Here is a 26208-nt window from a genome sequence, read left to right as displayed (position 1 = left end):
AATTGAGCAGACTTATCATTTTTTATGTTTATTATTTCATTTTTTACATCTCTCACCTTGGACAGTAAAACTAGACTGAGATGCTTTTTGATTTATTTCTCACTTTCTAGTAATTTTGGTTTGAGGGCTTCATGCACTGATAAGATATTTCTATGTTGGGTTTTAAAGCGGTAAAAACAAACAAACAGAAACTGCCTACAGATGAAGCTTGTTTTAAAACTGAATGATAAAGATATTTCTAACTCACATGAGTTTGGTTTTTTTATACACTTTCTTCTTGTCTTTTATTTTAAAGTTGGTATTCAGACTAAATTTGATTCCCTTAACCAAATCACTCTGAAAATACGAGCAAGTCCTATATTACCTATTTCAAAGAAAGGGAAGCTTGCTGCTGGAAAGAGTTAAATGGAAAATCTTAGGGAAATACTAATCATGCAGCAAGATTTAAGAGAAAATTATATTTTTCTACTGTTTACCCATTGGAATCTGGAAATGATAATCTCGCTGTATGATTCTATAGGTGATTCAATAGCTTTACAGTAAAAAACGTGTTTTATGATTAAATTCTACAGGTTTTGACAGCCATTTCTTTACAATGGTTTTGTCTTCACCACTACTAAATTCAACCAGATATTTCTGTAGCAGTTGCCAATGGTAAATCAATGTGCAAGGTGACTGAAGTGATGATCTGGGATTTCTTCTCCGCTGCCAGTTACAAAGTGTGCTTACTTCCTTTTGGCAGCTGTGTGACGGGCTATGTCGGGGAGCGGTGCCAGTTCAGCGATCTGGAGTGGTGGGAGCAGCAGTATGCCAAGCGGGTCAAGATGCGAAATATCACCATCACAGTGTGCGCAGCAGTGCTGGTCCTCCTGCTACTGCTGGGGTTCCTGGCTGCCTACTGCCACAGGTAGTGCTTCCAAATGTGCACAGGGAACATGTGACACAAGGACCCAGGTGATACCGACTTTCACAGAGGTCTTGTGGTGAAGAACATGAGATATTCCTCAGCTGGTGGAAATCGTCATGTCATCCTTGCTACTCTTTTGCTTTTCAGTAATTGGATCTACAAGTAATTCAGAAAGTTCTGGCATGTGCCTTGCCTGCAGTACTTGTGTTGGTCTTAGTGAGTGACATGTATCCAGGTGGAAGTAGAATAGACATGACGAGGTTTGAAGAGGAGCCATAATTTGTATTGACGAGAGAGTTCAGGAGCATGTTGTTTACTTTTTCCTTGGTTTCCCTTAAGAGCTCTAGATGTCTGAAACTGTCATGGCAGGGTTTGGCTCTTCTCTGCTAGCTATCCCATGGTTTGGTTTTGTTTCCCTTTCAGGTTAGAGTGGCACCTGAAAGTTTCCTTGCCATTGAGAAAAGCAGCATACTGACCCTCCAATAGCAAACTTCCACAGTGATGCCTCCAGCAATGAATATGAAAGCAGTTTTCCTGGCAGTAAAAAGAGTAAAATCAGGGATGTGAGCCTAAGGCACATCTGTTGTAAAAGTACTCCTTGGCATTTTCCATTGTGGTAATGAATTGTGCAGGTTTGGGATTCTTCTCATGGCAAAAAGAATCTCTACATTCACTATTTGAGAACCCAGTCTGATGTGGAATTAAATGTCATTGATGTCCCTTGGACATTTAGCATTTAATAGGTTAGAGTCTTTTGGCCATGACCTTGGCAGATAACCATTCTCAGAGGCTCTTGTTTAAATGCATATTTATATTTCAAAGTAAATAAACAAAAAGCCAGACAGCAGCCAAGTCAAGAGTCTCCTGCTGCATGCCAACCTGCCCTCCATGTGCAGGGATTTTTTTTGTGGTTTAGGTTAATTTTAAAATTAGGCTCTCCTAGGCATAAAAAGTCAAGCTACAGAAGAAGTTAAGTATGGAAGCTAATATTTTCCATTCTTATTTAATGGTTCCTAGCATATTTAGTCCATAAAAGTACAAAAGCTGCCACGTTTCTTGTTTTCTATTAACTAATGGTAGAGGTCTAGAATTAAAGCTAAGCACAGCACGGTTTGTTCTCATGACCTGGGATTCAGAAGCTGATCAATGGAATGATATATATGACATGCACAAATTGTGAGATTCTTATGTTTCCCATATATGTCATATAAACTGTCAAGAAAAACAGCCAGAATACTGCTGGTGTACATGTGTGAAGACATTAATTCTCTTCCCTTCCTCTCTTTTGTCCCTGATTTACCTTTGTTGCCAAATGCTTTTGATTGCTATAACTATTTATCTCAACAACAAGTTTTCAGTTACTTGCTTGACTGAATTTATACTGCAGCTATTACTAACATAACTAGATCAAAATTATATGATAGACCTAAAATCCGTATTCATCTAGAGTCTGGAAACCAGTATTTGAGTTGAAATGGCTATACTGCTTTTTTGCATATCTACTGTATTTTGAAATGTACCGATAATCTGTAATAGTCCTGTTCCTTCACCTCTAAAATAGAGACACCTATCTCCTGTTAATTGGAGGAAATGAAGCTGGAGATCTACGCCTGACATTTTGAAAAAATGTGTGAACTGGAGGCCAATAATACCAAAGTATTGTGTTGCTTTGTGCAATGACCCCAGTCTGCTGAAGAGCATTGTGTTATTCTTAATATTAGGTTTATGGAGTCCGATGTATAGTATGCCAAGTTTCCTATCTTCCTTGGGAAGCAAGGGAACAAGAAAAAGTCCGAATCACAGATTTAGCACCCACAATCCCTCCGTCTCAACTGGCCAAGGACATGCAAAAATTGACAGTAAGAACTGGGATTAGGATTGAGAAATTCTTGGCCTCTTGTCTGTTCTCGGTCAACTAGATTTCACTGCCTTGTCTGCTTGTGCTCAGTCACACAGGAACAGTCCTGTACCCGCCAAGTCCATCTGGCATCTGTTACCCTGCATGCTGTAAAGTAAGATGCAGAACTAGTGATCCTCTTGAGTGGGGCATCCCACTGAGGACCACGCTTGTGTGTGAGCTCTGTGCCATGGATTTTATAACTTTTATCGGGCTCCAGTTTTGTCAGCACTATGAGCTGCAATGCAGAACAGGCACATCCAGGTGACAACACATGAACAGCAAGCAGCCTTGCCACAGTGTCAGAAAAAGTCAAAATGGACTAATATACCTTATTTCTCAGCATTCTGCTCTGTGGGTATATCCCCAGATCTAACACCTGTTTGATTTTGTATTAGCAGTCCCAGTCTTATCCTCTACCAGTGACAATTGCTTGATTGTTGATGCTTGCATACCAGGAACATGTTATAGAGAATCTGGGGAGAAAATCCAGTGACAAGTCTTTTTTGTTTCTAGCAAAAGGCAAATTTTATTTATATTGTATTTTCATGAAGGGAGCAATGTATGATACTTATGGCAAACACACTTTCACAGTTAGCAGATGAATGTGGTGTAGAAATAAAAGGAAAATTCCCATTTTCTTTACATGTCTATTCAATTCCATTTAAAATAGATCAAGTAAAAGGATGTTATAACTTCATACTTCTGGAATTTGATGAGTGTAATATTAATTTTGTTAGCTGATGTCTAGCAGGAGATAACATGTGTGTGTGAAGTCAGTAAAGTTGTACTGGTTTGGATCTCAAGCAGCATAAATGAGCTCTTTTTCTTATGACTATTTTCTATGTTGGGAGCTATATGGGCTTTTAATACTGCCTTATAAATGCTTGCTGTTCAATTGCAAAAATCACGATTTTTGAATTTATGGAACTGGCCACTTAGAGCTGATTATTCAAACTCCAGGTTGTACTCTTGGCTTTTTTTCTCCTTGATTTAATTCTGTTGGACACGCTTTTTCCTGGAAATGTCTTAGTTCCAAGCTTTTTGAGGCTTTCAGTTTGTTTATTTCATAGTAATTTCTGAAATCGTTTTTTTTTAATAAACAATGCAGATGAATGCAGAAACAACTTTCACAATTGTAGCTATCAATGGTGTATAAAAATACAGTCAGACTTTTATTTCTGATCTTCACCCACAGATGCTATTCATTTTATTGGCTGAAACCTAGATCATTATAAATAGAACAATATAAGAAAATGGAACGGGGTAGTTAAAATTACGAGGCATATTGTTTTTTTTCTAATGAATGACCCTTTGCAGATGGCATCTTAGAACAAACACTTGTTCACTTCTTACTGACTTCTGTTTCTGACAAGCTGTTTGTTTTAACCATTGTGCAGTAATTGACAGTAATACACACTTTCAAATCAATGAAAGAAAACAAAATACATGTCCTTTCTGTAAATATCTATAGAATAATGTGCGAAAGGAAGCAGCATCTGTTCCTCCCAAAGCAAAATAATTTGTTTCATCTTTTGTTCTGTTGCAGAAGTCAAAGCTTGTATAAGAAGAATCTCTATGCAGAAGCGATAAGAGATACCAGCAGCCGCGCTGACAATAAGAACGTGACACCTACTAGCAACGCGTCTCGGGTAACTATATTAATGTGGAGTGGAGAGCGAAGCAGGAAGGATCAAAGAGTGTTAGGGATCCACTTGAGATTATCCATCAAATAATTCACATCTTAAATATATTAAATAACTGCTAGAGTCATCAAGTGCTTTGCTGTGAACCCTAGTTCATCTTACCTCATTGTTATCCCTCAAAGTTCACAGCTGCTTGGATGTATTGCAGCCATTAGCCAGTGTTATTGTTAGCTTTGAACACAACAGTTGGGGAACTGTGTTCTAAATTAAGGAAATGGCAATGTGATGACATGGCATATCACAGAATTATTTTCACAGGAAAGTATGCCCTCTGTAAAAGAGTCTTCTTGGAAGCCAAGTACTGTGTGTGCTACATGAGACGCTGAACTTTATTTTGGGGGTTGATGAAATTAAATGTCTTTGTATTAGAGGCTGCTGCCTTGTAGAGAAAAACAAGCAGGATGTTATTGGTCAGTTTGGGAGGGAATATAAAATACCAATTTTGCACTGGGGTAGGTAGAAATGCCATCACGATGTAGTTGTACTGGCCTGTTTATGTTGTAGTTTTTGAATACGTATCAGAGAATTTGGCCCATAAGATCTGATCTCAGGACATGATTCTCACTGCCATTAAAATGACATTATGCTGCTGAGTGATGGCAATTGAAACATCAAGTTGGCAAAAGTGATATAATTGTTATCTGTGGTGACTTCTGTGCCCAGTCTGAAACTCTTTTCTCAGAATGGCATGACTTGCCCTGAGAGCTTGTCTGCACAAATATCATTCAGCTCTGAATAGGCTGCTGTAATGTGGATATCACCATACTTGTCCAGGTAGTATTACATTAGCTAAGCAGATACATTCTTCAAAACAAGCAGAGTTATGCCAGTGGAAAAGACTACTGGAAGAGTTTCTGCATGTACAGGATTGGCAACAAACTCTAGTGAAGCGCATACCTTTTTAGTGGGGTAACTGCAAGCTTTTAAAGCTTTCCACACCCAACTGTAGCTGGAAAGGTACAAGAACAGTGTGCGTAGTAGTCATGGTCACAAAAGAATTTGACTACATGGTCTTTGGACTCTGTTCCAAATCTTTGAGTCCAGAAAGAGATGAGTTTGTTCTACTTGGGAGTCTGTTTGAGGGGTTGAATATCATGGAATATTTGTAGTGCAAATCCAAGGATTTTTAATCAAACCAAAGAAGGCCTTGCAAATAATTTAGATTGAGTGTCTGGCAAGATTTGTGAGTGGGTAGCCACTGAAACACACTATCAAACATAGGTTGGGGGTACTGAATTGACTTGACTCTGGTTATGATGTACTCTTCCTTAGCTGGTCACCTGCAAACTCTTATGGACCTTTTATTACCAGCACTTTGTTCCTCCAGGTACTGGACAGCAAATGTGCTGAACCGTGGCAATGCCATCATTTGTTCACAGCAGAGAAAAAAAATCACAGCTTGCAAAATATCTGAGGCTGGGAAAATTGGAAACATTTGTTGGGACAGAGAACAGCTTGTTGCCTGGGAGCAGTGCTCTAGGAGGCCTGCAGCTCGCCAGTGCTATCCCCACCTGCTGTTGTCCCCACAGTTAATGCTAGTGGTCAGTGACGTTTTTGCTGAATATGGGATTAATTAGACATTTAAACAATGGACCGAAACAACATAACCAAATCCTACATACTCATCTATTACACATTTGTGTTAAATTTCACCGTGCATTCTCGCACTGGGAGGCTTCAAATACGCTAATAAAGTAATTTATTGCAAACGGCTTGTTGCAGGCTGGAAGAGAAAATCACTGACCCTTTGCTAATTATTGCTGCTTACACAGAAATGGATTCCTGTAGTTTCATGCACGTGATTTTTGCTGTACTGATGTAGCCATTGAGTGTTATGTTCACTGGGGTTTCACGCATGCATGCATTCAGGTTAGAAACTCTAGAGTTGCCCAAAAGCATCAGGAAATTGTCCATTTCTACTGTTCACTTAAAGTGGTTTATTGCTGAGCTTTATGTAAAAAAAGAGATTGTACTACATCAGGGCTAGAAAAATTTCAGCTCCTCAACTCTTAAGGTACTGGAATAGATTTTTTCGGTGCTATTGATTTATACAGCATTATTAATCCTAATGAAGGACTTTGTTCGGGGACTAGATGATGTCTATGTAGTAGCTGTAAAGAGCTCGTGAAATTCACTCCTTTTGTGGCCCACAGTGCTACTGCTCATTTGTGAGGCTGGGGAGATGGAGTACAAAGATTTTCTTGTTCTTGCCCATCTAGGTTAATGTAGAGGACAACAAGACTTTATGCTATCACCCGTATCAAGTGCTAGGTATTGTGATACTGAAACTATACCTATAAATTGTCCAAGTGTCATTCACTTTTCCCTTTACTTCTGTGATGCCAGGTAAGGCTTCATTTAGCTGAGGGTATGCCTGGGTATTTTTTCACATTCATATTAGAGTTCCATAAGCCAGGCTAGGTTTGTCCTAGGGATATGTAAGCCTTGGTAAACTTCTGCACGTGCCTGGATTTTGGTGCTATTCTGAGACTTTTTATCCAGCAAGTGTTCTGCTTTGCACAGTCAAAGATATTTTGCAGAACTGTGTGTAGCTGAATCTCCTCTGGGGGTCTGTCACACGTGGATTAGCAGCTATAAGCCTAAGATTTTATGTAAATGAACTGATGCCTAAATAGTCACACCTGCTACATCTGTAATCTAGCCACATAAACCCACCAATTATCCACCTGGACCACTGAATCTGTCAGTCCTTCTGCCGGAACATCTTACTTACAGTCGTTTTCTCTTCGTCCCTGTCTCTGCTCTTTAAACACCCCACCTTTACTGGGTTTCCCTCTTTCTCTCTATACTCTGTCAGCACAGTGCTTCACATTGCTTTCCTCTACCCCTGTTCTTTCTGTTTTCCCCTTGGTCTTTTCAGCACATTCCCCCAGAGGGTCCTGTCTCCTGCTTCTGAAGTGTCACTTCCACTGTCACTGTGGGACGATGGAACTGCCCCCCCCAGGTGGTGGCGACAGCCAAAAGGGAGGCTCACTTCCTTCACTGTGTCTGACAGGGTTTCCTGTTTTCTGCTTGCAGGTCTCTTTAATACTTCAAAAGTGGTCCTCAGCGCTATGGAGAGGGTTGATTTTCATGAATTTAGGTTGTTGCACCTGGAAAGGTTGATTTGCAAGGCAAGGGAATTGGTAGTTCTTTACTAGACTGGGACTGCACACTTTCCAAAGAAAGCCTGGGGCTGTCATCAACTCAAAAGTTTAATTATCTGCAGGGGAAGGGTCACCCCAGAAGCCAGGATGACCTTTTTCCCCCTGCTGTGGTTGAAGTGTGTGGCCCTTCTAGTTTGCCTCCTGGTTTTCAGAAAACCTGTTCATTTTATGTTAGTTTGGGCTCTGTATATTTTGTGCATATTCTATGTATTTGCAGTTTGCGGTTGTAAAGGAGTGTAGCAGTTCTCTGGGGACTAAAGTGGTTGATCTAATTGAGTGTGAGACAGCAGATCCTCATCCTGCCTGTCCTTCAGAATATGGTGAGTAGGATTTCCTTCCTTATTAGATCTCTCCTCACCTTTGTACCAGCAGGAGCAGTGGCTGATAGAGGTGACAGAGAAATCAAAATTCTATTTCTGGCTTGTTTAAAGCTGCTGGGCGCTGCAGAAGCTATGTTTGTATTGCTGTGAAGAGACCATTCAGTCCTTCACTTTGCAGATTATTTACGAGAAATTACACTACAACAGTGCTTTCACACTCATAAGAAGCCAGATGCTTCTTGTTATAGTAATATTATCATATTTTTGCATTTATATAGGACTTCACAGGTTTGCTTCATAGCAAGTGAAGTTACGCCCGTCATACTGGTGGGGAGTGTATATCCGTGGAACAATATACTTTGGCAGTCCTTCTTCATTCAGGCAGGATAACTGAAATAGCGTGAGGAATCCAGGTCTCCCCAGAAACCTTTTGCCCTGTATCAGCAACTGCAGTTCTGTTTTTTTTTTTGTTAAACAAGGTGTTTGACTGTTTGGTGCGTGTTTGGTGCTTAAACAAAGATGAGATGAATGAAGATGTTCCTCCCATCCCTGGTGCAAAGGCAGCAGGCAGCACAGAAGCATACAACAGGTTCCCATGGCCCACAGGTTACCAGCTGGACTACTCTGAGTTTTAGGAAATGCTGTCTGAAGCCCCTAATTGCTCAGATGGTGAGAACTGATGGAGAAAAACTGATAACCTTAACCACTTGTCTTATTTGCAATACATACCTCCTAACTACAGCATTCACTAGAGAACCCAGTTTGCATCAGTCATTTAAAAATATGCAGGCAAATGTTTGAGGATACTTGAATTGGCAAGCATCTTGCAAGATTTTCAAAATTGCCCATCCTGTCCTTAGACACGTGTTGGGAAGTCACTTTATTCATCAGTAGAAAATATGCCTCACATTTACTTTGTTGGACTAATATTGTGAACATGTGTGGAACTGTATTGTCCAGAGAAGGAAGCCTAATGTTTCCCATTAGGAAGCTCTGTTTTCATTTATAGTTTTATCAGATCCAGCTATTTGAGCAGAAATTTCCCATGACAGGTGTCTGATTTTTTTCCTAGCTGAAAATTTTAGCAAAGGTGGCTCAACCATTTTAGACAAGAAGACTGGTAAATAATCTGGTGTCTTTTCTAACATGTTAAAGAATGTTTTTATATGTCAGTGAATAAATCTAAGATCTTTTTGACTTCGGAGCAGGGCTTTAATTTTGCCAGGCAAGTAGTCTTACTGTCACAGACATGCTTTTTCCTGTTCTTATGTATTAAAACAGAAACCCACGAAATTTGCCCGGGACAAATGATTTCTTAAAATCTGAAGCAAGTTCTTGACTTTGCCTCCTTTTTTTTGTTCTTTTGACATGAGTTGGTTTTGTAATTTTCTGAACCCAATCCTGTGCTTCCTTTCATATCTTTCCTCTCTGAAAGCTGCCATTAGCTTTCTTTTAGCTTAGTTATTGTGAAGCTTCTCAAATGGCTTTCAGTAATACATATCTGTTTTCTCCAGTGGAAGAACAGCCTATAACATACGATGAAGCAGCAGAGACTTTGGCAGAAGAGGAGAGAGGACAAGGCTGTCGACAAGAGGTTCCTGTTAGTGAGAAATCGTGTCAGCCCATGCGAGTGGTGGAGGGCCCTCCCCAGGCTCCCTGGAGCATCCACCCCAAGCCCCTGCTGGAAAGGGAGCCCTGTGAGCTTGCCCCAGCCAGCCTGCTGATGCAGCCTGACTAGAAGCAGCCTGGGTTCAAGTGGAAAAAAGAAGGAAGGATGAAGTCAGTAGAGAATGGAAACTCATGAAACACTGAAGCAACCCTCATTTTTTCATTAAAATCTGCTTTAGAAAAAAAACACAAATCAAAACAGAACAGAGAAGTCCTTGTCACTTCTTCCCTGTCATCTCTGCTTGGAAGAATTACTGTGAGCAATGTATTAGCAATGAGTACTCTATAAGTATCACTTTAAGAGTCACTGCTGCTAACTCCATTAACTGCCTGCTAAAAGGACAGATGAGTGGGTGATCTGTCAGAGATAAGTATTTTCTAATAGAGTTTGTTGCAAGCAGTGGTCTTTACACATACCCAGAATCTAGAAACTGCCTAGGAAATGGGACACAAGGACAACTGCTGAGAAACTGGAATGGAAGACGATGCAGGAAAAAGTGTTAAAAATTAATCTTTTTATTAAAATATTGCTCACACACACTTCAAGCCTCTCCCCAGTGCCACTGTCAGGCCAGTGTAACTTCTTGGACTTCACCAGAGATATTCTTGTACCTACTTCTGTAAGTGAGCACCAAATCAGATCTTGCATTTCACAGGTTTGGTGGGCTGGAGGATTGTGTTTGAGCACACGGTATTAATGATGGTCACATCTATGAAGTGAGAGGTAATATTTGAGGGGAAAGGTGATTCTTCCATTAAATTTGCCAGTCTACACTGGTCCTTCAGATCATTACAGGATTGTTTCTGGACCAAGGTAGTGGGCCTGAGTCTGCTTTCAGCCCTGCAAGGAAGCATGTGCTGGAGCTGTCCTTGCTTCACAGAAGGGTGTCTAGCAGCACAACCTGGTCCTTTACATAGGACTTAGTGTGGGGCAAGAAGTCCAGCCAGTTGCTGCTCCAAAAGAACAGAAGGAGTGGGACAAAAAACCCCCCACACCTCAGTTTGGACTGACTTCCACGTAACTGTGCCGCCTGATATAATCCATGGGAACAACTGGAAAACAACACCATTTTTTCTTGTAACTGGCTTTCTAACAGCTACAGTTCCCTTACAGCTATTTGCTAAGAACTAAGAACTAACTCACTTATAAAGCTCTGTTGTATACAGAGTCATAGCTTAGTCGTTTATGATACCAAGTGATTTTCACCACTGGTCTAGACTTCCTAAGGTTTATGGAACATTTTGGAAGATATCTGGAAATCAGCTAGATTACTAATAATGTTTTCATTGTAGGGGAACTCTCAGTCCTCTGTCTTGGACGTCTACTACTGTAACTATCAGCCACCTGCTTTAAACTCTGCTACAGTGCCCACCACTAGCTGGATAATAGTGGCAAATGTTATTAATTTGTGTGTTTACCATCCTGCTTTTTGGTCTTTTTTAGAATGCTGCCAGGAAGGTATGGGATGTTGACATTTGGTTACCAGCTTTTGATGGGGAAAGAGTATTGGAAGGCTTTTAACTCTTGTCCAAAACAGTTACACACTTGAGAAATGAGAAGTCAGTTCTGATTTCTGTTGGTATAAACAGTAAAAATGTTGAGCCTGAGGTATCTGAATTACAAAAAATATAATGCTCAGTCAGGTAGAGAGTTGTCACTTATTTGTTTATCCTCTAAAGTGATTTTTGCTGGTGGTTTTGAGTTGTTGAATCTGTTTTGTAATCACATTTGTCCTGAACTCAGTATAAACATATAAAAAACAGGCATTTCCAGAGGTTGGTTTGAACTAGTAGCAATGAAGACACGTTCTCTTGTGTGAATGGCAACAAGGGCACTTCCATAGAAAGAGAAGTGGTTGAGGAGATTTGGCATACTAAACTGTGTTCAAGAGAGGTTCAGAAGAGGGTTGAACCATAGTAGTTGGTAGATTTGATTTTAAATTCAGTGTAGTTTAATTTCATTAATGTTGTTAAAAGTATCTAGTTTGGATTCCCTGGACTTTCACAGTTCATCATCGATCTTGTGTATTTTGATGGGAGGAGAGTCTGGCTATAAAAACCCCAATTCAGTAAAGCATTTTGTTTCTGTGAGAGCTGGACAGTAAAATGACTTTGATATCTGCACATTGATTATCTCTGGTGAAGTATGTTTGTGTGCTTAAAATCAAAGTGTTGTGTAGAATGACAGTCAACATTTAGTTGGAAGTTTTGCCAATCAAAGGAAATAAAGATTTGTAACTTTGAATCTTGTCTAAACAAAGGTATTTCAGACACCTTACAAATTAGTTTCATATTCTATCCTGTGTTTTCTTTACTTTGGTTTCCTTTAGTCTAAGATCTAATTTTATATTTGATAGTGTTCTTTACAGAATTAAGATAGCAAAATCAAGATGATACGTTTTGGTAATTAGGGTATTTTGAGTTTTAAGTGTTTCCTAAACTCAGCTCTAAACTCAAAATAATCTTTAGTGTAAAACCTTGAAATGATATTCCAACACAAATATAATATATTTGTTTTATTTGTATGTTTACAAAGGTATTGATTTATAAAACAAAATTTAAAAAAAGATTCTGGTGTCCCTCTTGTTTTAAAAGAAGAGAATGCAAAATTCTGGTTTCAGTTAACCCGTGTCATGTTTGTTGATATTTCCATTGGTTTCATACAGCTGCAGTGTGTAATGTGTTGGTGCAGCACATGCAGATATCATGGGTTTTTTGTTCACAGCTCAGAGAATCTATACTAACGAGGATTGTCTTCTGTAGCTCACAGGTAGAGATCCCAGCTTGAATACAGTAAGCTTTTATTTATTATTTATACGTTCCCATAAACCAGCAGAAGACATATGCTCCTTTCTGTGCAGATATAAATGACTGTTAGGAATGTTGATGTTTGTTTGTCTAGAAATATTATCCATGGCTTCACAATAAATATGTTTTCAAACTGATTTCCATGATATTATTCTCAGGCTTTTCATGCAGATCAGTTGAAGTCAAATGGTTGAATCCTGGAGGTTCCTCGGGGTTTTTTGGCTAAGCTTTTTTCAAGTGTGCAAAAAAGACACAAAACCTTTTATAATTATTAGAATTTCTTGGTATGTAGCTAACTTAGTATTCACCTTAAATCCTACTGGTATACTCTGACTTTCAAAAATGAAATTAACATGTGTTATATTAAGCTGTAAAAGAGGAATTCAGACACACAGGGGGAAAAAGCTTGACAAGTCCAAAGTGAGAAAAGTATTAGGCAATTCTGAAGAGCAAGGGAGAAAATGAGTTTGTTTAGTTTAGTAAATCCTGACTTTATTGAAATTGACATTTCTGTTCTATAAAGCTGTATTTTCATCATAAACAAGTGAGGAATGATTTGTGCTCATTCGTAATGGACACAGTCAATGTAATGTTTCCTAGTCATGCGAATGTATGACACATCCCATTTTAAGTCCCTTTTGCAGTCACTTGCAGCTTGGCAGAGGTTTATCTGTTCAGGCAAAAAATTTCCGTCCTGGTAATCTCTTTCAGGATGAAAATTTAAAACAAAAAAAAAGTCTAGGGAAAAAGTAAAAAATTTGGAATGGGATTAGGTGAAACCTCTTCCTTGTTAACATACATTGTGTTTTTCTCTTATTGGGAGTAATTTTATCTCACGTATTTTCAGAGTGATGCCTGCACTGTTCCCTCCTCCTACAGTCTTCAGGACACACTTGGTGTTATTGCTTCACTCCCCGATAACTTGCCATCTTTATCTCTGTGCACGTGAAAAGGAAAGATGTTAGTGGCATTAGAAGCCTCCCTCAGAGCCCCAGGAATGCACCCCAAACACAATCTGAAAGGGTGATAGCCTAAGTTGGGTCACATTCCTCTGATCTTTTATTGAGACTGCTGTTTAATGCCAGTTTTGATGTGCACCAGGAACAGCCAACTTTGTGAAGACCATTCATCATGGGATTAATTTACAGGCACTCCTCAGTACTGAGGTGGACTAAATTCAGACAAGTGAAAAGCCTTAGTTCCTTCTAACCAGCCTGAGGGGCCCTCAATATCCTGCAGTTTCAAGACTAGAATTTAACTTTCAAGGCAACTTGCTACAATAGTAATCTATAAAGATGCAGACGCCATTTTGTATTGGAACCCTGGCCCCATCATGTCTTCTTCCTCAAGCCTAGGTGTTACAACCAAAATGCTTTCTCCCTGCGTAGTTTCTTTTCGGAGGGGATGGTTCTGACTCGTTCATTCTATTAGATGCAAGCAGAAGTTAACCAAAGCCTAGAAGGAATTTCTACACACTTCATAGATCAAGACACTGTAGTCTGGCAGCTGCCTTTTTTCCAGGTAAGAAGATAGGATACGTCTCCAAGATTTGTTTTAAGAACATCTGAGTCCTAGACCCTTGTTTTCACTTGCACCTGCTTCTGTATGGTGCTGTTACCTTTCCAAGCATTGAGCTTTATACCACATGCCTTCGAGGAGCTTCAGTTCACAGATTGTCTTGTCCATGTTACTCCTAATCTGGCCCCATCAGTCTGCCCGTCACTGTATGCTCATTACAGGTTATGGGATCCTGTCTGACAGCCAGTTTTCAGTCTGTGTAGCAATATTGGCCTCACCCACGTGGCCTTTATCCAAACCAATTTGGAATGGTTTTAAAAGTAAGCAAGCCAAAGACACCATGTAAGGGAATTTCTCACTTTTATGTGAGCAGCTACTGGAAACAGCAGCTGGAGTCCTGGTCCAGTAATAAGCCCCCAAGGTATTAATATGATGCAAACAATGAAAAGAATACTTAATAATTTATAAGAGAATTAGCTACTCATGCCCATATAAAAAAGAGATTTTTTTTTTTTAAAAAAAAAAAAGGTTTAATACCTTCATTGTTTCATGACCCAGCAATTTTTGTGCAGCTCTGGGCTTTTTATTGATTAAAACCAATAAGTTTTATGTGCTGTGTTCAGTCTACAAAACAGTGTGCACATTTTAATGGACATGATCTTTGTTAATATTGATTGCACAAAACAATACAGTGTGTGTGATGTAATAAATTGAGAGAATGTACAGTTGATATTTCATTAGTCTATTAGCAGTAGTTAGTCATAATATGAGTAGTGAAAGTGTGCTATAGATAAATTTAGCCTTTTTCACTCAAGAAAGAAATAGAAGTATTTAGACTCAGATTTTAATAGCCATTTTGCTGTTTACTTCTCATTTACAAAAAAAAGTTGAGCCCAGTTCTGTGCAGCCTTTGTGTAGTGTACACGCCTGTAAATAGTAAGTTAAGAAGAAACATGTATTTTAAACAGCTCTGGAAAGGTCAAAAAGATTTTTTTTTCATTAATTCATTTAAAAAAGAAATCAATAAACTAAATACAGCCAGATGCTGAACACCTCACTGGAGACCAAAATCACTAATAATTATAGGAGATTCAAGGATCCCTGCAGTATTTGTATGAAATAATAATAGAGTTCAAATTTATTTCCGCTGACCTTAGTGTTGCTCATTAAAGGTTTTAGCAGAGACCTGGATACAGTCACCTTCAAGCGAGGTGTTTGGAATTAAAATACAGATAAAAGGAAAAAGGTTAATCCAGGTCAAGGGAACAGACCAAAAGTGGGATTGCGTAAGATTATAGTATCTTTCCTCATTTCTCCAATGGTCAACAGCAGTTAGTTTTAAGCAACACTCTTCTGTGCAAAATCTCCTTAATGAAGGCCTAAACATGGCATTAACTATCTATTTTTTGGCTTTGTCAGTATCCTTAATCACTGTACAATGATTTTTGACCTCTAAGAGAGTTTTGCTTGCCTAAATGCAGAAATGTGCTAAGCACCACCTCCAGGAGGCTAAGATATATAATGGGGCACCCCCTACTGCTTATTATATGTTGCAATGATAACAGTTCTTTTCTCCTTTCTCATACCGAGTAATCTGTATCAATTGTAGGAAGTACATCAAAATACACTATGAGCCCATTTTCATAACAGTGAGTGAACCATGACCCCAGAGCTGAACACTACCAAATGCTGAGGCAGTTGGATTTGGATCTGATCTATCTTGTGGCTGAATGTAATAATAAACTAAACCTAAGTCTTCATCCAGCCCATGGTTCCCTACTCGTCTTTGCATCCCATATAACATACCCTCAAAATGCAAATTCAGAACTTTGTGGCGAAGGATGCTGCTACATTACAGAGTGCTAGTGAGCAATCAGGAGCTCTTGGTTCTGTTCCTCACTCCACTACTCATGGGGTGGCGTCAGGCAAATAACTCATCAGGTCCTTGCAACTCTCTCCCCACTCAAAGAAAAAAAGAGGTGGAAAGAAAGAGAGGGAGAGGGAAGGACACAAGACTTCCTATGTATATTCTAATAGGTCTCAGTGTGGCGCATTTTTTGATCTTTGAAAGAAATTCCCACAGAAGGCCTATTCATATAAACAAAGCTAACATTAAAATTGTCAGAGCTGGAATCGGTCTAATTGAGATTTATGTTTCTTGCTGCTCCAGAGACGGATTAAAACCTGTTTGAAGTGGACACAGCTTTAGCACAGTTGTTAGTGTTGACTCATTTTATACCAGATCTGAATCTAACCCCATTCTCACATTATTATACACAAAGAGTGGGTACTGTACACCCTAACTCACTCAATACTTTATTTTTGAGTGATGTTAACTAATCTTTCTTGGTAAAACTCAGCCCATTGTCTAAAGCTTGTTCGCCATAGTGTCCAACTTAAATCCTAAAACAGTTAAACTGCTAACTTTTTGTGTAGAAGTGAATTCACCCTCTGTTTATATGTGTAATGATAAGCAGATCCAGATCTAAGATTTTAGAAATGCTTTACAGAGCAGAAGTGCTGAAGCTCTGCATCAGGAGGCTTCAATAAGCAAAACACAGGTATGTTTGCCTCAGTGTGTATTTTAGGATGAAGGTAGCATTAGAACATTCGAACATATCGGTGCGAGGTCTTCTGATCTACAATAACACAAGGCATGCAGTGTGAAGTCTGGTTCAAGAGTCTTTTCAATTAAAGATTTCAGCCAAACCCATACTGTATAAGCTGGGGTATGTGAATGTGCTGTATACCACCCAGCTTGCTATGAGCAAAGGAGAGAAGGGTGGCTGGGTTCTTCAAACAGTTAGACCTAACAAATGACTCGTTTTGAAGTCTTAGGAAAGAATGTGTGCTAGAGTGCACTAATACTGGCAAACAATAGAAGAGAAACGGATACGGCCAAAAGTTGGCAGATCTTCTCTTGGAATGTAAAGGGGGGGGCAGGGGGGAAGAAGCCAAGAATAAAAAGGCTAGGTGTTATTCTTTCCACATGTGTTTATAGAAAAGGGATAGATTTCACATTTCACCTTTTTCCAGTTTAATGCGTATTTTTTCTTCTGGGTTGGTTTTTGCTACATTTTTTCACCATCCATTGTTCTATTACAGGTCATTCGGCCTTATGTTTAGATGGCTGTGTAACCCAGGTAGAATCCTTCTGCTTCCCATCTGCAAAATCAAAGGGTCATATTTAGTAGACTATTAAGCATTTGCATTTATCCTGCATGCTGTGCATAGATAACAAGCATCCACAGTCTGCTTCAAAATCATAAAAGCTAAACAAATGCCCAGAAGGATGGGAAACATCTTAAGTGACAATGGCTGGCAGGTTTCAAATCTCCTCACCATAAAATTAAGAATTAAATAGGAAGTTTGTTTATTCTGCAAATGGTCGAGAAGAGAGAGGGAATGAAGAAATAGTGGTTAAAGGCAACGGTTCATCAGAACAGGCCTTCCTGAACCAGATCATCTTTCATACGACATAAAGTAATGTAAACTCTTCTTTATAGACCTCTCCTATTATCCCGAAGTGTGAAACTAGCACTCCTGGTGCAATGTTTTGAGGTTCTTTTGTATGCATGTTTATGTCTTTCTGTCTTCACATTTGCATACAGTGAATTAGTTCAAGGATTTAATAGAACAGACTATGTTATTATATTAATGGACAATGGATATATCCAAGAAATATCACAAAGCTGAATGTAGTGTTCAGAGAACTAAGGTCTTTCCAAGGGTATGGAGTCTCACTCCTGCCCCAGCCTGTGGATGAATGCGGTCTGCACTGCCTCTGTGAGTTCAGTTCAGTAGCTCTGGGCAAGGCAGTGACCAAGCCACTCTGCAACCTGTAGTCACGCCAGATCGTGCTTTACACACATGCCCACTGTTGCATTCAAGCTAATAGAGAATGTAGGTCAAATATCCACACCCTTTTGTTGGTTACCTACCTGAACTGTATCTACTTACTATATACTGTCTGTCTTATTCAGTGACCACATAACCCCGTTGAAACACATAGATTTATGTAGGAAGACCATTTGTCGTCTTCACCACCACGGCTAAGAAGCAATATGAATTGACACCTTCTCAAGCAGGAACTCTAGATATTCCCAGAAATGTGTAACTTAAATTAACTTTTTCCGTCGTATCAGGTGAAAGGGACAGAGCAGAGAATTGCATCAGTATTTCGGATGCTAGATGAAAGTGGCATCCATCTACTGGTACTCTGAGCTGTAGGATACATTTTTCTTTATAACTCTAAAAGTTATATATAATTGTGAGTGTACGATTTGTTTTCTTGGCCACTGGATAGAGAAGTCATAGTAAATTTGCAGTAGCATCTCAACTGTTGCTGAACATACGTAATCAGTGTTGCAAAACCAGAGAGACTGGGTAAATGTATGCAAGATTTCCAGTCACAGAACCAGTCCTGCAAGGTATGAGACTTTCAGCCTTTTTTTTGTTTGTTTGTCTGTTTCAGGACTTTCTGAAAAGTTCATTCTTGCAGAACTTTGTAGGTAACAAGTGTTTGGCTAAGCTTCAGAGAAGAGTCATGTGAATATATAGGATCATAGCTGAAAGTAACCTGTTGAGGTTCTCTTTAACTATTGTAAGTACCACTGGAGCCCCTGGTTTTGTAGAACTCTCAAATTGATTTTAGATTTTAAGAGTGTTTGAGGTCATTAAACTTTCTTCCTGTACTTTGAAACTCCATTTATTTTCTTGGGGACGTTTTGGGGTCTATTTTTCAATCAAACTTCTAGCTGAGGGCATACCTCAGCTGTAGAAGCAGAGAAAAACCTCAGAAAATAAGATTGAAATTAATGAGTGAATGCTAGATATATAATAGAACACTCACAACCCCTCCCCCGCCAAGTTAAAATCCATTTATTCACTAGCAAAGCTAATCAATTGAAAATTATTAAATGTGTTCAAAACTGTCTGTCCAACATTAACTTAATCACTTTGTTTATATGCATTACATTAATTTATTTTTCTTTGCTTCTGTGGATTTTTTCTTCAGTCACAAACAAAACAAAACAATTTAGAATAGATTTAAACTAAAAAATTGTGTGCTCAATCTTGGTTGTATTTTCCCAGCAAAATCCCTATTGGTTTTAGAGAAAGGAAGCACTAAATTAATTTAAGCAGAATCTTAGAAAGTGTTAAATCATTGTCAGATAGAGCTTGGATTTGAAAGTTGAGTTCAAACGTGCCTGCTTTGCAACGTTAACACCATTGTGTAAACTACTAGCGATGATGTTCTGTGTTGTCTCTTTGTCCTGCTCTACTACCACTGTTCAAGTTCCTCCATCAGGAAGCCTGAAAAAGTGGAATTGCCCTTGGTACATCACCTAACTCCAAACCTGTGTGCCTGTTGTGCTTAGCTTTCAGTAGGGGCAATGAGACTTTTGTAGAACCTGTTCAGATCTGAGTTGCAGAAGTTAAACGCAATGAGTTTAGGAAAGGATGGAGTTCCAGCTTGAACTATGAATTTCCTGACTTCTGATTAAAACCAGATGCTCGGTACTGCTATAACATGGAGTTTTATGGGTGAATACAGCAATATTTTATTTCATAAATGTGTGCTTTACAACATATCTAATGGGAATAGTAAAGTAGTACCTGACAATATCAATGTTTAAATGTCCCAGCATAGCATATTAAAACAATAGCAATTCTTTGCTCATGACACAGCTGAGGTGCAAATCCATATGCTGATACCCTCTGTAAAATGTGTCAGATGGAAGACAGAAACACAATCTCTCAGGACAATATTTCAGGGCCAAATGCAGTCTCTTATGGGATGTCCTTACAGATCAATTTCTCGGGGCTATGAAAAATAAATGCAAACATTCTTGCAAAAGTCTGTCGGGGTTTATGGCTTTGCATTATGTATAACTTCTGTCCATTTACGGCAGGAAGAAACACCACAGTGTGTCATAAAGACTTTTCTGTATGACATGCTAAGTGTTGCATCAGTGTGTCAATGGGATTTCGAAGAATATCTTGTCTAGCTCAATATTTGCTTTCTTGTCAAGAACTAATTGTACATCCACATCCTTCTCCAACGGGAAAATCCCATGTAAAGCACTATTTTTTTCTTTTTTTTCCTCCATCACCCTGCTCTATGAAGGTATCCAGCCATGTAGCAAGAAGAGCAAAAGCACTGAGAGATGCACTCCCAGCCAATAAGTGGTGGAGCTGAGCTGGCAGCTGTCAGTCCAGTTGCTGTTTCCCTGCCCAACCTGTTCATGCCAGTGCCACACCCAGTGGCCCATATAACAAATAAGAAGGCTTTGGTTGCGTCAAGACTGCTTGAGTTTCATGCCTCGAGTTCTCACCCTATATTGCATTTTATAGCAGGGGAAACTGTTGCCTCCAGGGTAAGGTAAGGGCCGGACCCAGCCTACAAACAGGGGTCAGAGTGCCATGAGGTGTGATTTGTGACTGAAACAGCTGTACTGGCAAAAAGTCCTCCTGTGAATGCATATACACAGATTAAACTTTCCTTAAATTGGGGTTGGTGGTGAGATGTGGTGCAAACCTGGCTTTCTATGTCCCCCTTTCCTTTTTGCTCTTTTGCAGGAGCCACTACCTCTGCTTTCATTGATGTTTCCCCAAACCCAATATGAACATGAGCATATGAAGGCAGATTTCAAACCCACAAGCATGGTACCATATAAGCAGCAGATTTAAGTGTTATAGTGTTTATTCTATAGTGTTTACTCCAAAATGTTGGAGGAAGAGAGCTGACACAAAGCATCAAACACCATTTTTCTTTAGGCATAAGAATCAGGAAAAAACACCACCATGAAGTGTTTTCCTCATTTCAAAGCTACAGCAGTCAAAATGTTGCAGCTGTTCACCTGTAAAGCTCAATTCCTAAACTGGGTATTATGCTTTTGTTCCACTTTACAGCCGGTATGGCTGATATCGAAAGTGCTGGAATGGGTTGGTGCCTTCAACCTGTCTCCTGATTTCTGTGCCAGGGAGTCTATATTTCTATAGGGAGTGCAAATGAAGGCATTATATGGACTAAAGTCTGGATCATCCTGGGCAAGGTCCATCACTGTAACCTTTTGATCTATGGGGAAAAAATGGTCCTCTTATGTTAGATCTATTTGGTGTTTGTGAAGACATATGGAGTGAGAATACTGGAAACCACATGCCTGCATTTATCTGAAGGTCGGGGATTACCTTCCTGACGGGTGAGAAAGAAGCTGTCTCAAACCTCATTCAAATGTTTCCTTTGTTTCAGTAAATCTTGGAAGAGAGACAAATTATAGAAAATACATATTTTTGACATGAAAAACAGTCCAAAAGGGCCCAAAATGAAACCACAAATTCCCTTCAGCTAGGCACAGAGATTGAGCATTGCTCTGTTGCAAGTGATATGCTTTCACATGTTGAAATTCTAAAGGTTGTTCTCTTTCTTTCTTTTCCTCTTTTTAATTGGAAAAAAGGATCATTGCTCCCCCACCTCATTAACTCTGCCAGTCTCCAGTGGTATTAAATCTCTCTTCCTGGTAGTTCAAAACAACCCTTTTACATCATATACCAACATCAGCTTGTTGAGAGTCCTGTGTCCAAGTGTGAAGCTGGGGGTAGTTGTAAGTGCAGGACCGCAAGGAGAGGATCTTCATGTTCTGTCAAACTCTTTCTGTCTTTGACCTTAGCAGAGAAAATATGGCCTAAGGGACTGTGCGAATCAATGTAATCCAGCACCTTCATGTTCTGGTCCCAGAATGTTGGACAATGTGGTGCTTTATCTGTGTCTCTTTTCTTCTCTGTGTCTGTACCTCTTCAGACAGACAGCTTTTTTGTGCGTAAGACTGGATGCTGCTGCAGCATGGTATGGCTTAAAATTGTCCTAGCTGATCCACAAATGGTAATAATAAAAATAAAATGTAGGGTGTTGCTGTAGGATGCAGCACTAGTGTTTATCTAGAAAATAGAACATGAGGGGTTTTTTCCACTCATCTTCCATCTGAAACTGGCAGACATGTTCTTGTTAGGAAAAAAGTGTACCACTGAAATAGCTATGAAAATTACCCATCTGAATGATTGTTTGCACCAGCTCACTAGTCCTGTTGCAAATTCTAATGTTAAACATTAATTATTTCAGTGAGAGTCAGCTGCCAGCATATTTTTTATTAGTATATAGGCTGTCAAGTCATTGCTCTCAACACTAGAAAGTAACGTCAGACTAAGAAGCATAGAAAGCTGCTGTTATTTCACCATCGTCTCCTTCCCCACTGAAGGTCCCTTTCCTTTATGTTGTACCATTTGAACTGGACAGCAGCATTTTGCCTTGCTGTGGATTCACTTAAGGCAGATGTTGGTTCCATGTGAATCAGTGAGAGGCTTTCTGCTAACAACTGTGATGCCACGGCAACTTTGTGACCACTTCACTTCTGTTTTCAACTTCTCCGGCATCACCCTTTAGGACGTGCTGGGGAAAAATAAACCAAACCCAACCATAAAGTTCCTATGTAAGCAAAAGAGGATGATAGGTTAAACAGTCTGCTAGAACTGACTGAAAGCTCTGCATTAAGGGGCAAGCCGCTTGTTGGACGGGTTGGAAATGGTGTGAGGAGGAATTTGCAAAACAAGGCGGTACTTCTGTGAGCTCTGTGCAGGTCTCCGGAGGGAGGGAGAAAGGGAGGGAGGTCTCCTCTTTTATTATCTGATGAACATCAGTCCCTTTGGTCAGACTGCTAGGCGCCTTCTGGAGCTTAACCTCAGATTAACATCTGCTTCATTTCAGTGTCTGTCTGATAGTGATATCAATAAACATCATCATCTTACAGTAAAAACTGATAATTAAATCTGTGCCTGCTGACTCACTATCTATTGTGCCCTGGGGAATAATTATAGATAGTGAAAATTTAATAGATTAAAAAATATATTATATTTCACTGAATAATGAATATGAAGCTCTTGTAAGCATGATTAACCACCTATGATATGTATCTATAGATCACATGATGTGCAGCCAGAGGCAGGCTGAGTTTCCTTGTGTTGCTTTAGACCTGCTGTAAATGGGTAAGTCCTGTTGATCAGATTTCAACCTGTCATACCAGGATGGTACCTGCAGCTCTGACCCCTGCCTCCTGTCTGCTTTGTAAAGATCTGTGGTAACTGAAAAAAGAGTATTGGAGGAAAAACACAGGTGAGCATGTTGTCGCATTGCATACACATTTGCAGCTAAGAGCTTTTGCAGTCTCTAGTAGGCACATCTGCTGTCAGGCTTTAGTTGGACAGATCTGCTTTTGAGCTACAAAAATCCATTTTTCATGACTTTCCTGACTGCCCCATGTTGTTTGGTAAACAGTCGCTTGAAGTGATGGGGCTGCACCTCCCACCAGTGACAAGGAGTAAGAAACACCGTGAAGGAAAGCATGAGACACAAAATGCTTTGAGGAAGGTGAGGTCTGACAAGCACTTTCTAGTATTACACGTGAGGCCCTGTTAAGAACTGAGCGTGGTTCAGCGGGCAGACTCCTCGCTGGCAGAAACAGCTCTCCTAAGGCCCTCTGCACAGCAGTGGCTGAGCATTCTGCTGAAACCAGTGCGCAGCCCCCAGCAGAGTGACTAAGTAGTGCTCCTATCAGCCTCAATTCATCACTCGCCCCGTCTTCTACAGTCAATGCCACGCTGAACGGTAGAAACTAGAAGACAGAGAGGGCTCAGTCCCAGGCCTTGGAGAGGTTTATGTAGGTGTTCAACTCAGTGCACTGCCAGCAGTTTCTTGGGTGGTGCTGCGGCCAGGATCAGAGCCTTGAGCTGAGAGGTTTTGATTGGTTTATTGAGAAGACAGAATGGGAAAAAGAGAGAGACAAACAAAACCTGAGTATTTAATTTTGCTTTCCTAAACAGCCAGCCTACATGTTTGTACATTCAGAAAAAGTCATTGTCGGGAAGTGAAAATGCAAAGACTGAATCTGAACAAGAACACAACAATGTAGTTCTGCTGTAAGCAAGAGAAAATGAGATGTCGTTCTTGAAGTTTATATCAAATTCTCTCCTGCTGATCTGGGAAAAAAGACACAGTAAAGGATGTTAAACTTCTTACATAAGCACTGATATATATATATATATATATAAAAATAAGTTAAAGTGTAAAAGGCATTTAAAATACTTCATTTGTGTGCACATTTATCTGCTTCAGTCTACCTGTTCAAGAGGGGCAACTCATCTAATGTCATTACTTCTGGAGATGGATCAAGGGACACAAGTTGATCCTTCTGTGATTGGGGCACCATGACACCAAACCTGCGTGAGGATTTAGGATCACTTCTGAAATCATGTGTGCAGGGCATTTCGACACAGAAAATGTGCCTTTGAGTTCGGGATCTGCTCTGCAGCCCAGATCAGAGTGAGAGTCGTATTTGAAACTGCCCCTGGAATCTTTCAGGGTTTAATTTGAAGCACTGAATTTGGTGCAGTTGGAGTTGTTTATGAGCGAGGATATTTAAATGCCTTTGCTAGACATTCTTAGATTGCAATACAGTTGAAGTTTATTTAGATTTAATTTTAATACACAAACACTGACAAGCCCCACCCCGAAACCCCAGTTCTGCTCTGCCAGTGGCTGTCAAGAGATTAAAGCAGAGCTAGGTGAAATATCATGGTGCTCCAATGTGACTACCCACAAAATAGGGATCTGAGGACTCATATTTAAGGAATCTTCAGAGATCTGAGATAACCTGTTGCTACTTCAGCTAATCTCCATCATTAAAACATGTGCGTTTATTGTGGATTAATACGTATCATGTTGTGAAGGCCTGATCCTGTTAAAATCAAAGGCAATTTGGCCTTTGATCTTGATGGGCTATCATTTCAGTTATTTAAATAATTCTGTTGTTAAAAAAAGAATTATGTAGCTCTACGTGTGTATTCAATGCAGAGACCCAACCAGATATCAGTAACTTGTACCAATATTTTATGTAATGCTTCAAAATGAGGCCTAGTTGGCAGTGAAATGGGGTACTGAAGAAAGAGAGTAGGACACATTTGTCAAAGTTTTTTGACAGGACAAATCTCCTTTGCCGAGGTTTAGGCTAAAAGCTTTTGCTTCACTATTCCCATGTGGATGGTCGCTGTGGTTCAGCCATGTGCATTAACCCATTTAGCTGCCTAAACACATCTGTTTGTTGAGAGAAGGGAGAAACCCTCGCTCTTACCCTCTCCCCAGAGGAGAGGAGGGGACACCTGAGCTTTGTTTGGCTTAGCCTGTTTATAACTGTATTTTGCATTAGGAAAAGAAACTTTATGTTTAGTGGTAGGTAAGAGTGGCAAAGCTTTGGGGAGACTGTGTGTGGTCTCGGAGGGTCTGAATTTTGAATTGTGCTCTGCTACAGATTCAGGAGTTTCCCATTCCACAGCGATGCCCTGGGCAACTTGGAGAGAACCAGGTGCTCCTCACTGCTTTGAGCACATGGGGGCACCTTGCAGTTTTGATTCTCAGGCGCATCTGCACCTGATAGCGTACAGGGGAGGACACTACCCCATCCTGCCCTACTTGCTAAGTCTGACACTCAGGCAAGGGTTTGCTCTTTCTCTGGGGCTACGTCTCATGGGCTTGCAATGCTGTGCTGTGGCCTCCTCCCTGCTCCAGGAGCCAGAGGACCCTGTGAGGGTATTTAGCAGGTCCTGCCTGCTGCTGTCTAGATCTTCCCAGCACGCAAAGCCACAGCACTGCTTCGCAGCCCTGCGAGGGTCAGCTTCTGGTAAGTAGCTGTGCATGGAAAAGCTTGCTAGAAAAGGTGGTCTTTGGCTTGATGGAATACCATGGGTGGCCAGGTGGCCTCAAGGCAGCTGGCCAGCATATGCGAGGTCGTGCCATCCATCTTCCTTCTGGCACAGGGTCCTGGGCCACGTGGGCAGGCACAGAGCTGGCCAGTGCAACGAGCAGGAGAATCCTGAGCAGCTGGGATTAAATGGATAATTTGTGCATGCTGCTTTGAACATACAAAGTGATATAAAATGCCAATTAATATTATGAGGTGTCTAACAAGCCTTTTTAATTTACTGGTGCTGTTTTCTTTAGCGTGCATTTGTAAAGGGCTTCTGGCAAAACAGACTGTTATTGTTAACATTCAGAAAGGAAAATTTTGGGTTACATGTCCAATGCTGTCTTGGAAAAAACATATCTGATAACTTGCCCAGCTAAAGTGAGACCAAAATTAATGGAGCAGGGCTTACATTAATGGAGCAG

The 26208-nt window shown here is 40.1% G+C and overlaps 1 protein-coding gene across 1 annotated transcript in view; it reads left to right on the top strand.

Annotated features, from left to right (window-relative positions):
• Window positions 1–9735, top strand: part of EGF (epidermal growth factor) — a 59912-nt gene extending 50177 nt beyond the window's left edge. The window contains exons 22-25 of the mRNA XM_086464332.1: window positions 743–907; window positions 4354–4456; window positions 7895–7997; window positions 9512–9735. Of these exons, the coding sequence (XP_086320458.1) occupies window positions 743–907; window positions 4354–4456; window positions 7895–7997; window positions 9512–9735 (595 nt within the window). The remainder of the gene's footprint in view (window positions 1–742; window positions 908–4353; window positions 4457–7894; window positions 7998–9511) is intronic.
• Window positions 9736–26208: the final 16473 nt, after the last annotated feature.

This window comes from Leptosomus discolor, chromosome 4 (assembly GCF_034619465.1).
Source record: "Leptosomus discolor isolate bLepDis1 chromosome 4, bLepDis1.hap2, whole genome shotgun sequence".
Classification (NCBI taxonomy): domain Eukaryota; kingdom Metazoa; phylum Chordata; class Aves; order Leptosomiformes; family Leptosomidae; genus Leptosomus; species Leptosomus discolor.
This window is presented reverse-complemented; position numbering and strand designations above follow the sequence as displayed.